The sequence below is a fragment of the Hordeum vulgare genome, chromosome 6H (assembly GCF_904849725.1).
Source record: "Hordeum vulgare subsp. vulgare chromosome 6H, MorexV3_pseudomolecules_assembly, whole genome shotgun sequence".
NCBI lineage: Eukaryota > Viridiplantae > Streptophyta > Magnoliopsida > Poales > Poaceae > Hordeum > Hordeum vulgare.
Window position 1 is genome coordinate 120,971,666 of NC_058523.1, and position 19,010 is coordinate 120,990,675.

At 41.7% G+C, this 19,010-nt stretch overlaps 1 protein-coding gene across 1 annotated transcript; it reads right to left on the reverse strand.

The window, feature by feature from the left end:
* Positions 1-4,699: 4,699 nt before the first annotated feature.
* On the reverse strand, positions 4,700-7,036 carry LOC123402761 (protein transport protein Sec61 subunit gamma-like). Its single transcript, XM_045096717.1, has 3 exons — positions 6,847-7,036; positions 6,609-6,739; positions 4,700-4,942 (listed from the first exon to the last, which is right to left on the reverse strand). The coding sequence occupies exons 1-2, from the start codon at positions 6,938-6,940 to the stop codon at positions 6,624-6,626; spliced, it is 210 nt and encodes a 69-aa protein (XP_044952652.1). The 5' UTR covers positions 6,941-7,036; the 3' UTR covers positions 4,700-4,942; positions 6,609-6,623.
* Positions 7,037-19,010: the final 11,974 nt, after the last annotated feature.

The window sequence follows — 19,010 nt, forward strand, 5'->3', positions numbered from 1 at the left end:
TGTCTGTCTGTTTATCATGGTTTGATTTTGATGTCTTAGGCCCGTTGGCAATGCAAGTGCCCGTTTTTGTTGAAGTTAAACTGCTTCCTGCACAATCTCCACGAAATCACTATCTAAGCATGGCAAAATTTTAAATCTACACTAATACTTCTCTACTAGCCTACAAAAATTGTCTTATATTTTGATACGGATGGAGTACTTGTTTTTTAACTTGACAAATCCATATACTAGTAATATCCATGTGGTTCAAGTGATGACTTGTACTGCCTAGATTGATTTTCATTTTCTTTAGAGAAGATTGATTCTAAATTTTCTTGAGCAAAGCATTGGCCAAAATGTGCTGCAAATTCATGTTCAAGTTGAAATAAGGCCGAAAGGCTAAGTGCACTACCGGAGATTATATATTCCAGCTCCGAAGTTTCCTTTTGAGCCCCCATTCTACAATGGTTTGGATTCTAGTTGAAGCGTGCGACCATCTATTCAGATGAGGAGACCGAGTAAGGAACCATCTATTCCGACGAACATGAATTTGAAGAGAGCAAACGGATCAACCTCTATATATGAGTTTCTCATCAACCAAAATCCATTAGTTAACCAAGACCCGCTTAGTTTTAACTCTGTAAACATGCCATCCAGGGGTTAGTTCATTTTCATTTTTGCAAAAAAGAACTTGCAATTTTAAACCTCCTGCAAATCACCCCCTGGCTTCTTCCTCCTTCCACTATTTGTAGTGTAAAACGGCAGGAACCAGCTCAGTAAATAATGGTTGATTCTCTATTTTCAGTAAATTGAATCAACCATTATTCAGTAAATAATGGTTTATTTTCAGATTATATGCATGAGTAGTTTAAACTTCATGATTATAGCCAAGTTTAAACATGAATCAACAAAGCACAAACTGCCCAGTAGACAAAATTGTCATGGTTTTATCTTACTGCATAACTAAACCAGATCTGGCCAAACGGGCCGTGTAACCGGGCCGGCCCGACAGCCCGCGTGCCTGGCACGACACGGGCCCGGCCCGGCACGAAGCACGCCTCGGGCCGTGCCTGGGCCTGGAGGCTGGGCACGCGGGCAAAAAAAGCCCAATAGGTCAAAATCAACCCAAAAGCAGCCTAGTATGTCAAAATCGGCCCAAATAATAACCGAATAAGCCGAAATCGACCCAAATAACGGCCTAAAATACTAAAATCTTAACAGCCCAACAGGCCTGGCGTGCCGACGGGCCAGCCCGTATAGCACCCGTGTCGTGCTTGGGCCTGGACCCCGGGCACGTGGGCCGGCACGACACGGCCCGTTTAATAAACGTGTCTCGGCGGGCCGTGTCGTGCCAAACACGATTCTAGCGGGCCGTGCCGGGCTGGCCCGTTTGGCCAGGTATGAACTAAACTGTAAAGAGTTACTGCTTCTAAAGCCCTACTAGCATACTTGGCAGGAACATGCAATGAGAATTTCTGTCATACTCTTAGCAGGAACCTCTTCTCTGTGCCTCTCTTCAGTGCCTTGCTTACTTTTAGGATCATTTTTATTTTATTTTTGAATGTATCCTTTTAGGCTGATTAATTAGTTGGTTTGTTTGAAATTGTGCCATTGCAGCCATTTCTTTTGTATACTCCTATGATTATATGCTAACCATTCATCTTTTGTATACTTTTGTTATGAGTACACATAGGAGCACACAACTGTGGATTTGAACTTGATGCCGGAAGAGGAGGATGAAGCTCAACATGGTGATATTATTGATTTGAACTTGATGCCGAAAGAGGAGGATGAAGCTCAACATGATGACATTATGGATTTGAACTTGATGCCGAAAGAGGAGGATGAAGCTCAACATGGTGACATTATGGATTTGAACTTGATGCCGGAAGAGGTGGATGAAGCTCAACATGGTGACATTATGGATTTGAACTTGATGCCAGAAGAGGAGGATGAAGATATTGAATTGAATTGGCTTCCTAAAGAAGAGGCTCAAGCAGATGCAGAAGAGGAAGAAGCTCAAGAGGCTCAAGAAGATGCAGAAGTGGAAGAAGCTCAACATGCTCAAGGGCAAGCAACTCAAAAAGATGATGCACAAGGTAATTCAAAAAGGAAGGATCTGTCAGACAAGGAGAGGTTTGGTGTTTACTTTGCGTTGCGGGTAATCGAGCTCAGAGATGGGGAGGTTCACCTGTATGACAAGGTCCTAATTGCAACTATGTTGGATGTTCACCTGCGAACAGTTACAAGAATATTGTATATGTCTTGTGTCATGTGTATGTCATGTGTGATATGTATGTCTTGTGTCATGTGTTCAATGAGAAAAGATTATAGTATGTCATGTGATTTATTTGAATTATCTAGATTTATTTGAATTAATTTAACAATAAAATCTTATGAAAAGATATAAAGACAAAACTCCGGTTGAGAGAAATAATATCTTCATTAAGATCATTACTTGATGTACAAGGTCATTACAAGATTCTTCTTCTTATTCTCCTTCTTTATTCTTCTTTCTTCTTTCTTCTTTATTCTTCTTTCTTCTTCTTCCTCTTCTTCTTCTTCTTCTTCTTCTTTTTTCTTTATTTAGTAATGAAAGTGGGCACTTCTGGTCCTTGAAGAAATTAATTTAAGATGACAACAATAATACTCGGCAAGCAAAGAATGAAAATGATAATGATACAGATGTTGACAACATAAGCTGTTGACAACATAAGCTGTATCAGTAATACTCCCTCTGTCCCAAAATAAGTGACGCAAATCTAGTAGTATTAAGTTAGTACACATTTTGTACTAAAACAGGGATACTTATTTTGGGACGGAGGGAGTACAACTTAAGGTAGCAATTCAGATGATAATGATACAGATGTTGAAATAAGAAGTTATCTTAAGTCTTGGCGAAGCTGTTGCTCCCCTTGCAGTTTCTCCCCCATCTAACTTTTCCTTGCAGGAGTTTATTTTTTCCTGATACTCTGTTGCACAAAAGAAGCATGCCACTTTCACTGTCAAAGTCTCAAATGATCAACCATCACCACTTCTCTGATTATTTCAAAGGTAACCCACTGTTATTGTTTTTGTTTCCATAACAGGTGCTTTGAATTAATGGATATAAATTCAAGAGGTTACAGAGCTACTCCAAAAATAGGTACTGTACTTCTGAATCAAGGCACCACTGATGTGTGCCTCACTATCTTGTGCTGATCCATAGGTACAAGAAACAAAAGCACAATGATCATACAAGACACTTCTACCACCATCATGATGGAAAATTAATCTTACAAACCACAATCATGATCTGAACTTTTAGTTACTACTGTGTGTTAAAATTCAGTAGCCACAATGGACCATAGCAAAACTTCAGTAAAGAATTCAGCAAATTTTGATAGTGACAAAACTTACTGTTTTTTGATAATTCCAGCAAGTTTTTATTACAAATTTTTGACAAAAAAATTGTATCAAGAGGCCAGATAATCTCTGGGCAATGAATTTATTCCATGACATTATAGGAATTGACAACACAAACTTCTGTACAATTTCAGTAAGGCCTTGTTCGGTTCTTTTAGAATTGAAGGGGTTTGGAGGGGATTGGGAGGGATTAAATCCCCTACAAGTGAAATTCCACCTCAATCCCCTCCAATCCTCTCCAATCCCCCTTCTTGGTGGGATTAACCGAACAAGAGGGATTGACAGTAGCTCTCTAGTATCGTGCACACATGCCAGAATTGTCCCTCGCAGGTCAGCCACCTCATAGGTTAGTTCTTCCAATGAAAATTTGTCACCCTTTCATTGCCAAAAGTATGCACTTACAGTACCTGCTTAAATGTACTCCTGATTGTAGCTAAAAATTGAAGTTTGCACTATGCATTGCCACTATCCAATCTTGATCAGAGGTAAAAACTGAAGTTTGCACTATGCATTGACAGTACCGACAAAGAGAAGAGAAGAGAGACCACCGACGAGAAGTGAGAGCTGAGGAGCTCACCGGCCGGTGAGGGCGGAGCGGCGACCGATGGCGAAGGAAGTGGAGGAGTCGAGCTAGAGCAACTAGGGATGGGGCGGAGTCGGCTTGGCGATGCCGCCGGAGCCCGGAACCTTGTCGTCGGTCAGTGGTTGGGCGCGAATCCTTGGAGTGGGCGTGGCTTTGCCTCGCTCGGCTAGGGTGGTCATTTGAAACCTTGATCGTCGTCCCTACGAGGAAAGGGAGGGATTTAGGACGTCGCGGTGGCGCGTCGCAGCATGGTGAAGCTACTTGACGGCGCGCATCAATCGGGGCGGAAGAGAATGGGGGGGGGGGGGGGGTGCAGGTTGTGTTGGACAAAACTGAAAGTTTTTTTCGTAAAGAACCAAAACTGGAGGGGGCTTTCGTAAAGAACACCATGTTGACAAGTTTTATAGGACGGAGGGAGTAGTATCTAAGCATGCCATTATGAACACATCGTATTTGTTCTTCAATATTGGTGTTGACAAGTTTTATAGGACGGAGGGAGTAGTATCTAAGCATGCCATTATGAACACATCCTATTTGTTCTTCAATATTCAAACAAATCGATCTAATATGGCTGGTGGTGATCCATTTATCAGCGGCCCTCTACTCAATTTAAAATGTTTCCAAATATCTTGGGCACCTTGCTAGTGCATGCCATGACACACATAATAATTTCCTTTTGGACAATTACACATAAAGCTTGATGAAAGTAAAGGCATCATAGGAAAATGCACCTGAGAGGAAACGATAGGGTTTCATTCTTGTCATTTGACACGGTACTTGATATTACGGTCTAGTCGGTATCAGGTTCAAAACTGCTCCAGGTCTACCAATACAACTGTTTCGAATGAAAACACAAGGGACAAGAAAGATTCCTCTACAATGAAGTCCTAAATGAATTGCTTTAAGGTACGAGGACAAGAAAGCCAGCGCCGCCTCCATGAATGAACACCATCCTCTCGTCCTGCGGCCCCTCACCTGTGGAAAGAGTGACGGGAAAACCTTAGAACCGATCACAACATCGCTATAACAAAAGTCATTCACCAGGGGCAGAAGAAAGAAAAAACATGTGCTAGCAGGTGTCACTAGCTCTTGCAGCAGACACACCAGGTCAATGATGTACCTTACCTTGTGTGATGCACAACAATGATGCCAGATGGATCGCCATTTCATTAAGCAAATATTGCATACAGATGTGAACTCCACATGACATTAGATTAAAGCACACCATACCAATTGATCAAATACAAAATCTGGGCAACATGTTTTATATTTTGAGGACAAGAGTCGTTACAATTTCATAATTGATGAAAGCAGCCCTCTTAGAATAGCAAGCAAAATGCAATGAAGCCTATCATGAAAATTTTGGGCTCGTGACTAACTTGTCGCGGTGCTGGTTAAAGGTTCTAATCCAGGATTCAAGGTTTAGAATATAATTGGTACAGATTCGGCTACAATAATTTGCAGGCTATCAAAACAAAAACACCTGGCATATTTCAGCCTTATACCATCAGAAGTTGCAAAGTTTAGTTTGTTCGGAAATATGTAGTTCAACAATCTGTGATCACATGTTATCTGAATCCAGAATCGGACAAAATCATAAATTTAAATATAAATGTAAGGACTCAAGACATTTTTCTGATATATCAGATGGATTTCGTCTGACTGATCACATGAATTCTTATAAACTAGCATATGGTTATTTAAAAGGAACTAGTGCATAAAAGTATGTCTCCACATGCTGGGCACATAAGCCTAACTTATCATCATGATGGGCCTAGGTTGAAATTTTATACAGGGTAGAATAGGTCACTGAATGAAGGCCACTCAAAAAAAAGGGCCACCGAATGAAGCATAGTCAAGATAATTAAAACAGCGTAAACAATGAAAACCACAATAAACATCTAAACCAGATTAAACCAACTGTTGAAGGATATCAGCTTGGAAGTATGTGCACTGAGTATGTAGGATAAAGAACAAAATAAGGCCCAAATCGAGGCATTTTATTTCATCAAGAACTGAGTATGTAGGATAAAGAAAATCACTACTACTCCCACTGTAAGGTAATATAAGACCTTAAACAGAGGGAGTACTTGTTATAGTAGTTAAATACAGGTACATATTGTTCAAGTTTATATTGGCCACAAAAGGAGCCGATGCATATTCTACTTATAGTAGTGGTTCCCTTACTACAATTCACAAGAACTCACGCCTCAGGCTTCAATGCTGGATAAGGTAAACTACTAAGAGGCTACGAGCATGAGAATACCCAGTCAGAGCCAAAAATTCGGCTCCAAACCAAGTATCATCTCAAAAATGGATTCACACGGACGTGCACTGGACACAATTCAGCACAATTCAGTGCTGAAAGCACCCATGTATCAATCACACTACCATAACAAACATAACTCATTCTAACAAACATATTCTTGCTAGTTCTAACAAACATAACTGGAGTCAGTTCTAACGAGTAACTCATTCGATCGTACAGATCTACGATGCTATACCTCAGGGGAGAGTTCTACGACGGTGAATTGTTTGCACTACTTCCACAAACACACGCATCAGAACAACGGCCGCGCAGAATTTCCAACGAAGAAGCCAGATCCCAGATCGGAGGGATGTGCGGGGAGCGAGGAAGTACCTGCGGAGGACCAAATCAGCCCGACCCGACGATGATGTTGTTGATGGGGATGAAGATGAGCTTGACGAAGAAGCCGACGAAGCCCATGACGACGAACCCGATGGCCGTCCGAATGGCCACCTTGGTGAACTCTGCACACGCCAGCCAACCATACGGCGTCAGATCCGGGCCAGAGCTAAGACCGCCGCGGCGGCGGCGGATCCGATGCGCGGCAGGAGGAGATCGCCTGGGTCCTTACCCTTTCGATCGGGCTTGTGGCAGCGCTTGACAAGGCGGACGCTGTCCTTGGCGAACTCCCGGAGCGGGTCGACCACGGAGTCCACGGCGTCCATGGCTGGCTGCGGCGCGGCGCGGGGCGGAGAGAGATCTCGCCGGAGAGGTGGGATGCAGAAGGTGGAGGTGGGTTTGCTCGTGTCTGACGATGCGGATGGACGATGCGTGTTTAATGAGAATATGAGAAGTCTGCTGCTTTCCTGTATGGGCCTCCTGGGCTCTACTGTTTGGGCTTCAGTGAGCCGAATTTTATTGTGCATATATATCTGGGTTCCCCAAGATATTTCGTGGAATCCAAGCCCTAAAAAAATACTCCCTCCGTTCCTAAATATAAGTCTTTTAAGATATTTCACTAGATGACTACATACAAAACAAAATGAGTGAATATACACTCTAAAGTATGTCTACATACATTCATACGTAGTCCTTTAGTAGAATCTCTAGAAAGACTTATATTTAGGAACGGAGGGAGTACTTATCATGTACTCGCGCGTTAACGAACATAGCAATCGAAAGCCGTACTACAAAAAAGAGGCGGGGACGACTAGGGTTTTGACCAATGGTCGCGTTCTCACTCATACCCATACCCTGGTCTTTGACCACGACGAGGGGGCGGGGGATTTTGGGAAACGTTGCATCAGAAACAAAAAAAAATCCTGCGCACATGTAATGCCTATCCATGGTGATGATCATCTACGATAGAAAGATTGAATCTACATACCCTTGTAGATCGCTAAGCGGAAGCGTATATAACGCGGTTGATGTACTGCAACATCTTCGCGATTCAAATCGCAACCCGTCCCGCGATCTCATCATGATCCATCTCGCGATCCCATCACGGTCCATCCCGATCTAGTGCCGAACGGACGACACCTCCGCGTTTAGCACACGTACAGCTCGATAACGGCTCCCGCCTTCTCGATCCAGCAAGAGAGACGGGGAAGTAGATGAGTTTTCCGACGACGTGACGACGCGTGGTGGTGATCTATTCCCGCAGGGCTTCGCCTAAGCACCGCATAAATCCGATCTAGAGGAAGAACTACAAACTAGTGGAGAGGGTAGCACGTCACTGAAATTGTGTGTCTCAAAAACCCTCAATACATCTAGTATATATAGGAGGGAGGGAGGGGAGGAGGCAGCCTCAAACCCTCAAGGTTTGGCCGAAATTGGAGGTGGAGGAGTCCTACTCAATTCCTACTAGGAGTAGGATTCCTCCTTTCCACTTGGAAACCCTTTCCACCTTTTCCACCTTTGCGTTTTTGCCTCTCAAACCTCCTGGGCCTTAGTGGGACCTTATGTTAGCCCACTAGGGGCTGGTTTGTATCCTCCCACAGCCCATAAGGCCCCTCGGGGCGTGACACCCCTCCCGATGGTCCTCGGTACCGTCCCGGCACTCACGGTACACTACCGATGAGCCCAAAACTTTTTCGGTGACCAAAACAAGACTTCCTATATATCAATCTTTACCTCCGGGCCATTCTGGAGCTCCTCGTGACGTCTGGTATCTCATCCGAGACTCCGAACAACTTTTGGTTACCAACACCTATAACTCAACTATACCGAAACGTCACTGAACCTTAAGTGTGCAGACCCTGCGGGTTCGAGAACTATGCACACATGACCCGAGACATTCTCCGGTCAAAAACCAATAGTGGGACCTGGATGTTCATATTGGCTCCTACATATTCTACGAAGATCTCTATCGGTTGAACCTCTATGTCAAGGATTCAGTTAATCCCGTATGTTGTTCCCTTTGTCCTTCGGTATGTTACTTGCCCGAGATTCGATCGTCGGTATCTCCATACCTAGTTCAATCTCGTTACCGACAAGTCTCTTTACTTGTTCCGTAATACAAGATCTCGTGGCTAACTCCTTAGTCACATTTCTTGCAAGTCTTATTGTGATGTTGTATTACCGAGTGGGCCCCGAGATACCTCTCCGTCACACGGAGTGACAAATCCCAGTCTTGATCCATGCCAACCCAACAGACACCTTTGGAGATACCTGTACAACACCTTTATAGTCACCCAGTAACGTTGCAACGTTTTATACAGACAAGGTATTCCTCCGGTGTCCGGGAGTTGCATGATCTCATGGTCATAGGAACAGATACATTGACATGCAAAAAATAGTAGCAATAAACTGACACGATCATATGCTACATTTATAGTTTGGGTCTTGTCCATCACATCATTCTCCTAATGATGTGATTCCGTTATCAAGTGACAACACTAGCCTATGGCCAGGAAACCTTGACCATCTTTGATCAATGAGCTAGTCAACTAGAGGCTCACTAGGGACAGGGTGTTGTCTATGTATCCACACATGTATTTGAGTTTCCAATCAATACAATTCTAGCATGGATAATAAACGATTATCATGAACAAGGAAATATAGTAATAACCAATTTATTATTGCCTCTAGGGCATATTTCCAACAGTCTCCCACTTGCACTAGAGTCAATAATCTAGTTCACATCACTATGTGATTTTGATGAATCTAACACCCATACAGTTCTGGGGTTTGATCATGTCTTCCTTGTGAGAGAGGTTTTAGTCAACGGGTCTGAACCTTTCAGATCTGAGTGTGCTTTACAAATCTCTATGTCATCCTGTAGGTGCTGCTACCAACGTGCCATTTTGGAACTATTCCAAATGACCGCCCCACTATACGAATCCGGTTTACTACTCAGAGTTATTCGGATTAGTGTCAAAGCTTGCATCGACGTAACCCTTTACGACGAGCTCTTTAATCACCTCCATAATCAAGAAAAAAATTCCTTAGTCCACTAGTTACTAAGGATAACTTTGATCGTTGTTCAGTGATTCAATCTTGGATCACTATTTGTACCCCTTGACAGACTCATGGCAAGGCACACATTAGGTGCGGTACACAACATGGCATACTTTAGAGCCTACAGATAAGGCATAGGGGACGACCTTCGTCCTTTCTCTTTCTTATGCCGTGGCCGGGCTTTGAGTCTTACTCAAATTCACACCTTACAACACAGCCAAGAACTCCTTCCTTGCTGATCTATTTTGAACTCCTTCAAAAACTTGTCAAGGCATGCATTTTATTGAAAGTTCTATTTAGCGTTTTGATCTATCTCTATAGATCTTGATGCTCATTGTTCAAGTAGCTCTATCCAGGTTTTCCTTCAAAAAACTCCTTTCAAACAACCCTTTATGCTTTCTAGAAATTCTACATTACTTTTGATCAACAATATGTCAACCACATATACTTATGAGAAATTATATAGTGCTCCCACTCACTTCTTTGGAAATACAAGTTTCTCATAAACCTTGTATAAACCCCAAAAGCTTTGATCATCTCATCAAAGCGTATATTCCAACTCCAAGATGCTTGCTCCAGTCCATAGAAGGATCGCCGGAGCTTGCATACTTGTTAGCATCCTTAGGATCGACAAAACCTTCTGGTTGTATCACATACAACCTTTACTCAAGGAAACCATCGAGGAAACAATGTTTTGACATCCTATGTGCAATATTTCAATAATGCGGCAAATGCTAACATAATTCCAACAGACTTTTAGCATCGCTACGAGTGAGAAAGTCTCATCACAGTCAACTCTTTGAACTTGTCGAAAACATCTTTGCGACAAGTCGAGCTTTTCTTAATGGTGACTTTTCACCATCATCGTCTGTCTTCCTTTTAAAGATCCATCTGTACTTAATAGTCTTACAACCATAAAGTAGCTCCTCCAAAGTGTACACTTTGTTTTCATACATGGATCCTCTCTCAGATTTTATGGCCTCCAGCCATTTGCCGGAATTCGGGCCCGCCATCGCTTCTCCATAGCTCGTAGGTTCATTGTTGTCCAACAACATGACCTCCAAGACAGGGTTATCGTACCACTCTGTAACAGTACGTGACCTTGTCGACCTACGAGGTTTGTAGTAACTTGATCCGAAGTTTCATGATCACTATCATTAGCTTCCACTTCAATTGGTGTAGGCGCGATAGGAACAACTTCCTGCGCCCTGCTACACACTAGTTAAAGTGACGGTTCAATAACCTCATCAAGTTTCCACCATTCTCCCACTCAATTCCTTCGAGAGAAACTTGTTCTCGAGAAAGGACCAGTTTCTAGAAACAAACACTTTCACTTCCGGATCTGAGATAGGAGGTACACCCAACTATTTTGGGTATCCTATGAAGATGCATTTATCCGCTTTGCGTTCGAGCTTATCAGACTAAAACTTTTTCACATAAGCGTCGTAGCCCCAAACTTTTGAGAAACGACAACTTAGGTTTCTCCAAACCATAGTTCATACGGTGTCATCTCAATGGAATTACGTGGTGCCCTATTTAAAGTGAATGCGGTTGTCTCTAATGCCTAACCCAAAAACGATAGTGGTAATTCGATAAGAAACATCATAGTATCCACCATATCAAATAGGGCGTGGTTACGATGTTCGGACACACCATTTCTATGGTGTTCCAGGTGGCAGTAGTTGTGAAACTATTTCCACATTGTCTTAAATGTGTACCAAACTCGTAACTCAGATATTCATCTATATGATCATATCGTAGACATTTTATCCTCTTGTCACGACGATCTTCAACTTCACTCTGAAATTATTTAAACCTTTCAATAATTCAGACTTGTGTTTCATCAAGTAAATATACTAGTATCTACTCAAATCATCTGTGAAGTAAGAACATAACGATATCCACTGCATGCCTCGACACTCATTGGACTACATACATCAAAATGTATTACTTCCAATAAGTTAATTTCTTGTTCCATATCACTGGAAACAAAGCCTTCATTCATCTTGCCCATGTGGCATGATTTGCATGTCTCGAGTGATTCAAAATCAAGTGAGTCCAAACAATCCATCTGCATGGAGTTTCTTCATGCGTTTACACGAATAGACATGGTTCGCATGTCTCAAATGTTTCAAAAATGAGTGAGTCCAAAGATCCATCAGTATGGAGCTTCTTCGTGCATTTCACACCAATATGACTCAAGCAGGAGCGCCACAAGTAAGTGGTACTATCATTACTACTTTGTATCTTTTGGCATCAAATATTATAAACATGTGTATCACTACGATCGAGATTCAATAAACCATTCATTTTAGGTGCAAGACCATTGAAGGTATTATTCAAGTAAACAGAATAACCATTATTCTCTTTAAATGAATAACCGTATTGCAATAAACATAATCCAATCAAGTTCATGCTCAATATAAAACACCAAACAACATTTAGGTTCAACACTAATCTCAAAAGTAGAGGGAGCGTGCGATGGTGATCACATCAACCTTGGAAACACTTCCAACACACATCACCACCTCGTCTTTAGCTAGTCTCCGTTTATTCCTTAGCTTTTATTTCGAGTTACTAACACTTAGCAACCGAACCACTATCTAATACCCTCGTGCTACTAGGAGTACTAGTAAAGTAGACATCAATTTCATGTATATCCAATATACTTTTGTCGACTTTGCCAGCCTTCTCATCTAGCAAGTATCGAGGGTAGTTCCGCTTGAGTGATCGTTCCCCTCATTACAGAAGCACTTAGTCTCGGGTTTGGGTTCAACCTTGGGTTTCTTCACTAGAGCAACAACTGGTTTTCCGTTTCATGAAGTATGCCTTCTTTCCCTTGCCCTTCTTGAAACTAGTGGTTTTACTAACCATCAACAATTGATGCTCCCTTTTGATTTCTACTTTCACGGTGTCAAACATCGCGAATAGCTCAAGGATCATCATTTCTATCCCTGATATGTTTATAGTTCATCACGAAGCTCTATTAGCTTGGTGGCATTGACTTTGGAGAACCATCACTATCTCATCTGAAAGATTAACTCCCACTTGATTGAAGCGATTGTAGCACTCATACAATCTAAGCACATGCTCAACGGTTGAGTTTTATCCGTTACTTTGTAGACAAAGAATCTTGTCGGACGTATCATACCTCTCAACAAGGGCACGAGCATGAAATCCCAATTTCATCTCTTGGAACATCTCATACGTTCCGTGACGTTCAAAATGTCTTCGGCGCCTCAATTCTAAGCCATTAAGCATTATGCGCTGAACTATTACGTAGTCATCAAAAACGTGTATGTCAGATGTTCGCAACATCCACACACGACGCTCGAGGTTTAGCACACTGAGCGATGCATTAAGGACATAAGCCATCTGTGCAACAATGAGGACAATCCTCAGTTTATAGACCTAGTCCGTATAATTGCTACTAACAACTTTCAACTAAATTTTCTCTAGGAACATATCTAAAACAGTAGAGCCACAACGCAAGCTACAACATAATTTGCAAAGACCTTTTGACTATGTTCATGATAATGAGTTCAATTAATCATATTACTTAAGAACTCCCACTCAAATAGATATCCCTCTAGTCATTCGAGTGTCGCATGATCCAAATTCACTAACTCAAGTCCGATCATCACGTGAGTTGAGTATAGTTTCAGTGGTGAACATCTCCATGTTGATCATATCTACTATATGATTCATGCTTGACCTTTCGGTCTCTTGTGCTCCGAGGCCATGTTTGTACATGCTAGGCTCGTCAAGTTTAACCCGAGTGTTCCGCATGTGCAACTGTTTTGTACCCGTTGTATGTGAACGTTGAGTCTATCACACCTGATCATCACATGGTGTCTCGAAATGATGAACTGTCGCAACGGTGCACAGTCGGGGAGAACATAATTTTATCTTGAAATTTTAGTGAGGGATTACCTTATAATGCTACCGTCATTCTAAGCAAAATAAGGTGCACAAAAGGATTAACATCACATGCAATTCATAAGTGACATGATATGGCCATGATCTTGTGCTTCTTGATCTCCATCACCAAGGCACCAACATGATCTTCATTGTCACCGGCGCCACACCATGATCTCCATCATTGTGCCGTCATCGAGGTTGTCGTGCTATCTATGCTATTACCACTAAAGCTACTACCTAGCAATATAGTAAATGCATCTGCAAGCACAAACGTTACTTTAAAGACAACCCTATGGCTTTTGCCGGTTGCCGTAGCATCGACGTGCAAGTCGATATTTAACTATTACAACATGATCATCTCATACATCCAATATATCATATCATGTCTTTGTCCATATCACATCACATGCATACCCTGCAAAATAAGTTAGACGTCCTCTAATTTGTTGTTGCATGTTTTACGTGGTGCTATGGGTATCTAGTATGATCTCACCTTACTTACGCAAAGCCACAACGGTGATATGCAAATTGCTATTTAACCTTCTCCAAGGACCACCTCGATCAAATCCGATTCAACTAAAGTTGAAGAAACAGACACCCGCCAGTCATCTTTATGCAACAAGTTGCATGTTAGTCGATGAAACCGGCCTCTCGTAAGCGTACGAGTAAGGTTGGTCCGGGCCGCTTCAATCCAACAATACCGCCAAATCAAGAAAAGACTAAGAAGGGCAGCAAATTGAACATCAACGCCCACAAACTCTTTTGTGTTCTACTCGAGATATCATCTACGCATGAACCTAGCTCATAATGCCACTGTTGGGGAATGTTGCATGGGAAATAAAAAAATTCCTACACACACGCAATACCTATCCATGGTGATGATCATCTACGAGAGGGAGATTGAATATACATACCCTTGTAGATCGCTAAGCAGAAGCGTATATAACGCGATTGATGTAGTGGAACATCTTCACGATTCAAATCGCAGCCCGTCCCGCGATCTCATCACGATCCATCCCGCGATCCCATCATGATCCATCCCGATCTAGTGCCGAACGGACGACACCTCCGCGTTTAGCACACGTATAGCTCGATGACGACCCCCGCATTCTCGATCCAACAAGAGACACGGGGAAGTAGATGAGTTCTTCGGCAGCGTGACGGCGCGCCGGTGATGGTAGTGATCTATTCCTGCAGGGCTGCGCCTAAGCACCGCACAAATCCGATCTAGAGGAAGAACTACAAACTAGAGGAGAGGGTAGCACGTGGCTGAAATTGTGTGTCTCAAAAACCCTCAATACCTCTAGTATATATAGAAGTGAGGGAGGGGAGGAGGCAGCCTTAAACCCTCAAGGTTTGACCGAAATTGGAGGTAGAGGAGTCCTACTCCAATTCTACTAGGAGTAGGATTCCTCCTTTCCACTTGGAAACCCTTTCCACCTTTTCCACCTTTGGGTTTTTGCCTCTCAAACCTCATGGGCCTTAGTGGGAGCTTATGTCAGCCCACTAGGGGCTGGTTTGTATCCTCCCACAACCCATAAGGCCCCTCGGGGCATGACACCCCTCCCGATGGTCCCCGGTACCCTCCCGGCACTCAGGGTACACTACCGATTAGCCCGAAACTTTTCCGGTGATCAAAACAGGACTTCCTATATATCAATCTTTACATTCGGACCATTCCATAGCTCCTCGTGATGTCCGGGATCTCATCCGGGACTCTGAACAACTTTCGGTTACCAACACCTATAACTCTACTATACCGAAACGTCACTGAACCTTAAGTGTGCAGACCCTGCGGGTTCGAGAACTATGCAGACATGACGTGAGACATTCTCCGGTCAATAACCAATAGTGGGACCTAGATGTCCATATTGGCTCCTACATATTCTACGAAGATCTTTATCGGTTGAACCTCTATGTCAAGGATTCAGTTAATCCCGTATGTTGTTCCCTTTGTCATTCGGTATGTTACTTGCCCGAGATTCAATCGTCGGTATCTCCATACCTAGTTCAATCTCGTTACCGACAAGTCTATTTACTTGTTCCGTAATACAAGATCTCGTGGCTAACTCCTTAGTCACATTGCTTGCAAGGCTTATTGTGATGTTGTATTACCGAGTGGGCCACGAGATACCTTTCCGTCTCACGGAGTGACAAATCTCAGTCTTGATCCATGCCAACCCAACAGACACCTTTGGAGATACCTGTACAACACCTTTATAGTCACCCAGTAACGTTGCGACGTTTGATACGCATAAGGTATTCCTTCGGTGTCCGGGAGTTGCATGATCTCATGGTCATAGGAACACATACATTGACATGCAGAAAAACAGTAGCAATACACTGACACGATCATATGTTACGTTTATAGTTTGGATCTTGTCCATTACATCATTCTCCTAATGATGTGATCCCGTTATCAAGTGACAACACTTGCCTATGGCCAGGAAACCTTGACCATCTTTGATCAACGAGCTAGTCAACTAGAGGCTCACTAGGGACAGTGTGTTGTCTATGTTTCCACACATGTATTTGAGTTTCCAATCAATACAATTCTAGCATGAATAATAAACAATTATCATGAACAAGGAAATATAATAATAACCAATTTATTATTGCCTCTAGGGCATATTTCCAACAGGGGAGGGGGAGGAGGGGCTAGGTCCGTCCACACATGTTTAGAAGTTTTCAAATATGATTTTTATGGTCTTTGTCGCTCCTGCGGAGGGTGCAATACTGGTGAGAATAAAGTTACTCTGGTTCTTCTTCTGTTGTGATCATGCCTTACCGGGTAGCATCATAAAGTGAGAGATGTGTTGTCTACGCAGGTCCGATCTTGCAGGATTTTGATTTATATCTTCGCCAATGCGTTCAGATGAGTTTGCGTTAGTGCTTGATGCTTTTGTTGGTCTGAGCTTTTGTGGATTGGTTGTGCTTCTTTGACATCTTGGTGAAGATTTTGTGCTTCGACGACCCACACTACTAGGGACCATCCCCGGCCTAAGCAGCTCATAGTTTCCCATGTTACCAGATGTAGGGCGTAGAGCATCACAAACCTTTCAAGGTAGTCAAGTTCATGCAGGTATACAGTTGGCGGTGCCGCGACTTTGGTCTGACCACATTATCTTTATTAAGGTCTCGCTAGTAATTAATGTTGTAAGGATTGTCACCACAAATAATAAACATTCAAAAGATTTCATTGTAATTCTTAGAAACGTGAGTCATTCTGTATTTTCTTGAGTCTAAGATCCAAATCATTTGTACCCACAATGGTTGCCGAGTTTGAATAAAATTACATTTTGGGGGGGGGGGATAAAATTACATGTAACTCTTAAAAAAATGGCATGTGCTCGGTGGGCTGGTCCATGCTTCGTCTTCTTTGTTTTCTTCAGAATTTTCGATTATACTAAAAAGCATGACATATATTTATTAATATTTTATGGAAAAATCTGGACATTTCTTTTTAAAATGTGGATATTTTCAGAAAGACCAAACATTTTTAGATTTTTTTGAATATTCTAAATTCCAACTTTTTTCTAAAAACAATAATAGGTAAACCTCAAAGGCCAGTAAGGGGAAAATAAAACGAAGAAAACTAAAGCACAACCCAAACCAAAACCATGAAAGGTGCCCATAATCGTGAAAATCCTGGCTAAATGAGTCGGCGTATTAAGTTGCTTGGTCTTTAGCGCTTGCATGTAGGGCTTACCGAAGGACCAACCCTTCCGCGTGGTTATGGAAAGGTTTCATGTGTTTTTCTTTTATTTATGTGTTTTTCTTTAACAATTCCTTTCATCTGAGTGCCCTATGGAACCTCCACCTTTCAATTCTTCTTACAAAGATCATTGAATCACTTGCCTTATTTTGAGGAGATTTCCAAGCCAAAACAAGACAATGGCAGTCAGATCTTCTTTTTGGGGTGGGACCGGGGACCTCCTAAACAAGATCGTTGTACAGAATGCTTGCGCATAGTGACCACACACCCTTCTTCCTACCTTGCCGTGACACTTTGTACGGAGCGTTCAAAGTCTTTGTTATCCCCATACATGATACATGCTGATCTCTTCGATCGATCATCAATTTTTTTTCTCCTTTATGTTTATTTTCCATCTTTGTTTTCTATTTTCTCTTTTTGATTACTTGTCAACTTTAGCAAACGTAATTATTTATAGTCTAGCCTAGTAAATGCACCCTGCTGGCACTACGTTGCACAAATCGACAAATAGAAAATGTCGATATTCCCGGCGTTTTCTATTTTGCCAAATCATATACAGGAAAGTAGCAATTTGAGACCGCCCATTCTGCAACATAGTGTACTATTGGGTCCCTGGTTATTCCGGTTTTAGGAACATTCCCGAGTCTTCTATTTTTTTTGTTTTCATTTCTCTCTATCCGTTTTACCTGTTTTGTTGGTAATTTTTTCCTTTTATTTTACAATTTTTATTTATTTTTAAAATGTAACCAAATTTGAAAAAATGGGTTTTACAAAATGCCATTTTATTTTATATTTAAAGAATAGTTTCCAACAACTACAAATACTCAATTTCTTAAAAACTGGTTATAAATTTAAGTTTTTTTATTTTATTAAAATGTTCACATACATTTTTAAAAGTCCTTGACGTTTTTTATAAGAAAAATTCCAAAAACAAAATAAATCTCTTGTCCAATTTTTGTGTGCTTTTTTCTTGTTAAAATTGAAGTAAAAAACTAACTAAAAATAGGAAATACAAAGAAATTATAATGAAACACATTTGCAGAAAGAATAAATATCAGAAGGAGACACATGTTGTATGGGCCGTCCCGCTCAGAGCTCCCGTGTGTGAAATCTTGACTATTCGCCACATCGGGCGGCAAATAGAGCTCCCAATATTATCTTTAAATCCACTAGTTAGACTATTTATAATGAAAGTAACATAGATAGTAATATAGATGTCATCTAAGAAAAAAACATGATGTGACAACTGATTAATGAAAAGAGAGAAAAATTGAGTAACTTAGATTGTTACTTATACTAAGAGTAACATAATGCATATCAATGCAAGATGAGTTTATAAGCTAATAAATGCAAGGCTCGGTGATACTACTCCTATGTTAATATTCACTGTGAAAGTACTAACTTACACTAGTAACATATGCATGTTAGTACTTTATGTTACTACCATTATAAGTAGTCTTAAGTCTCTGCTTAAAAACGGTCCATGCAACGTCCTCGTTGCCGGAGGTCCACATTAATGAGCTTGTTCTTATACTGCCTTGTTCGTTTGGTAGGAAATACGTCCGTTAACTCATGGATAGATGGTAGTCCCTTCGTCATCTGTACCTACTATATATCTTTACCTAATAATAAAGAGGCTATCGCTTTTGTCGGAAAACCCGCCATCGTCGTTTTTGCAAAAAAGCCCCTGCTGTTTTCTG

Bases quoted from the DNA above. Each gene is read 5' to 3' on its own strand.
- LOC123402761 (XM_045096717.1), bottom strand. From the start codon at position 6,940: ATGGACGCCGTGGACTCCGTGGTCGACCCGCTCCGGGAGTTCGCCAAG. The intron at 6,740-6,846 runs GTAAGGACCCAG...TGGCGTGTGCAG, and splicing joins CCACAAGCCCGATCGAAAGG to AGTTCACCAAGGTGGCCATT.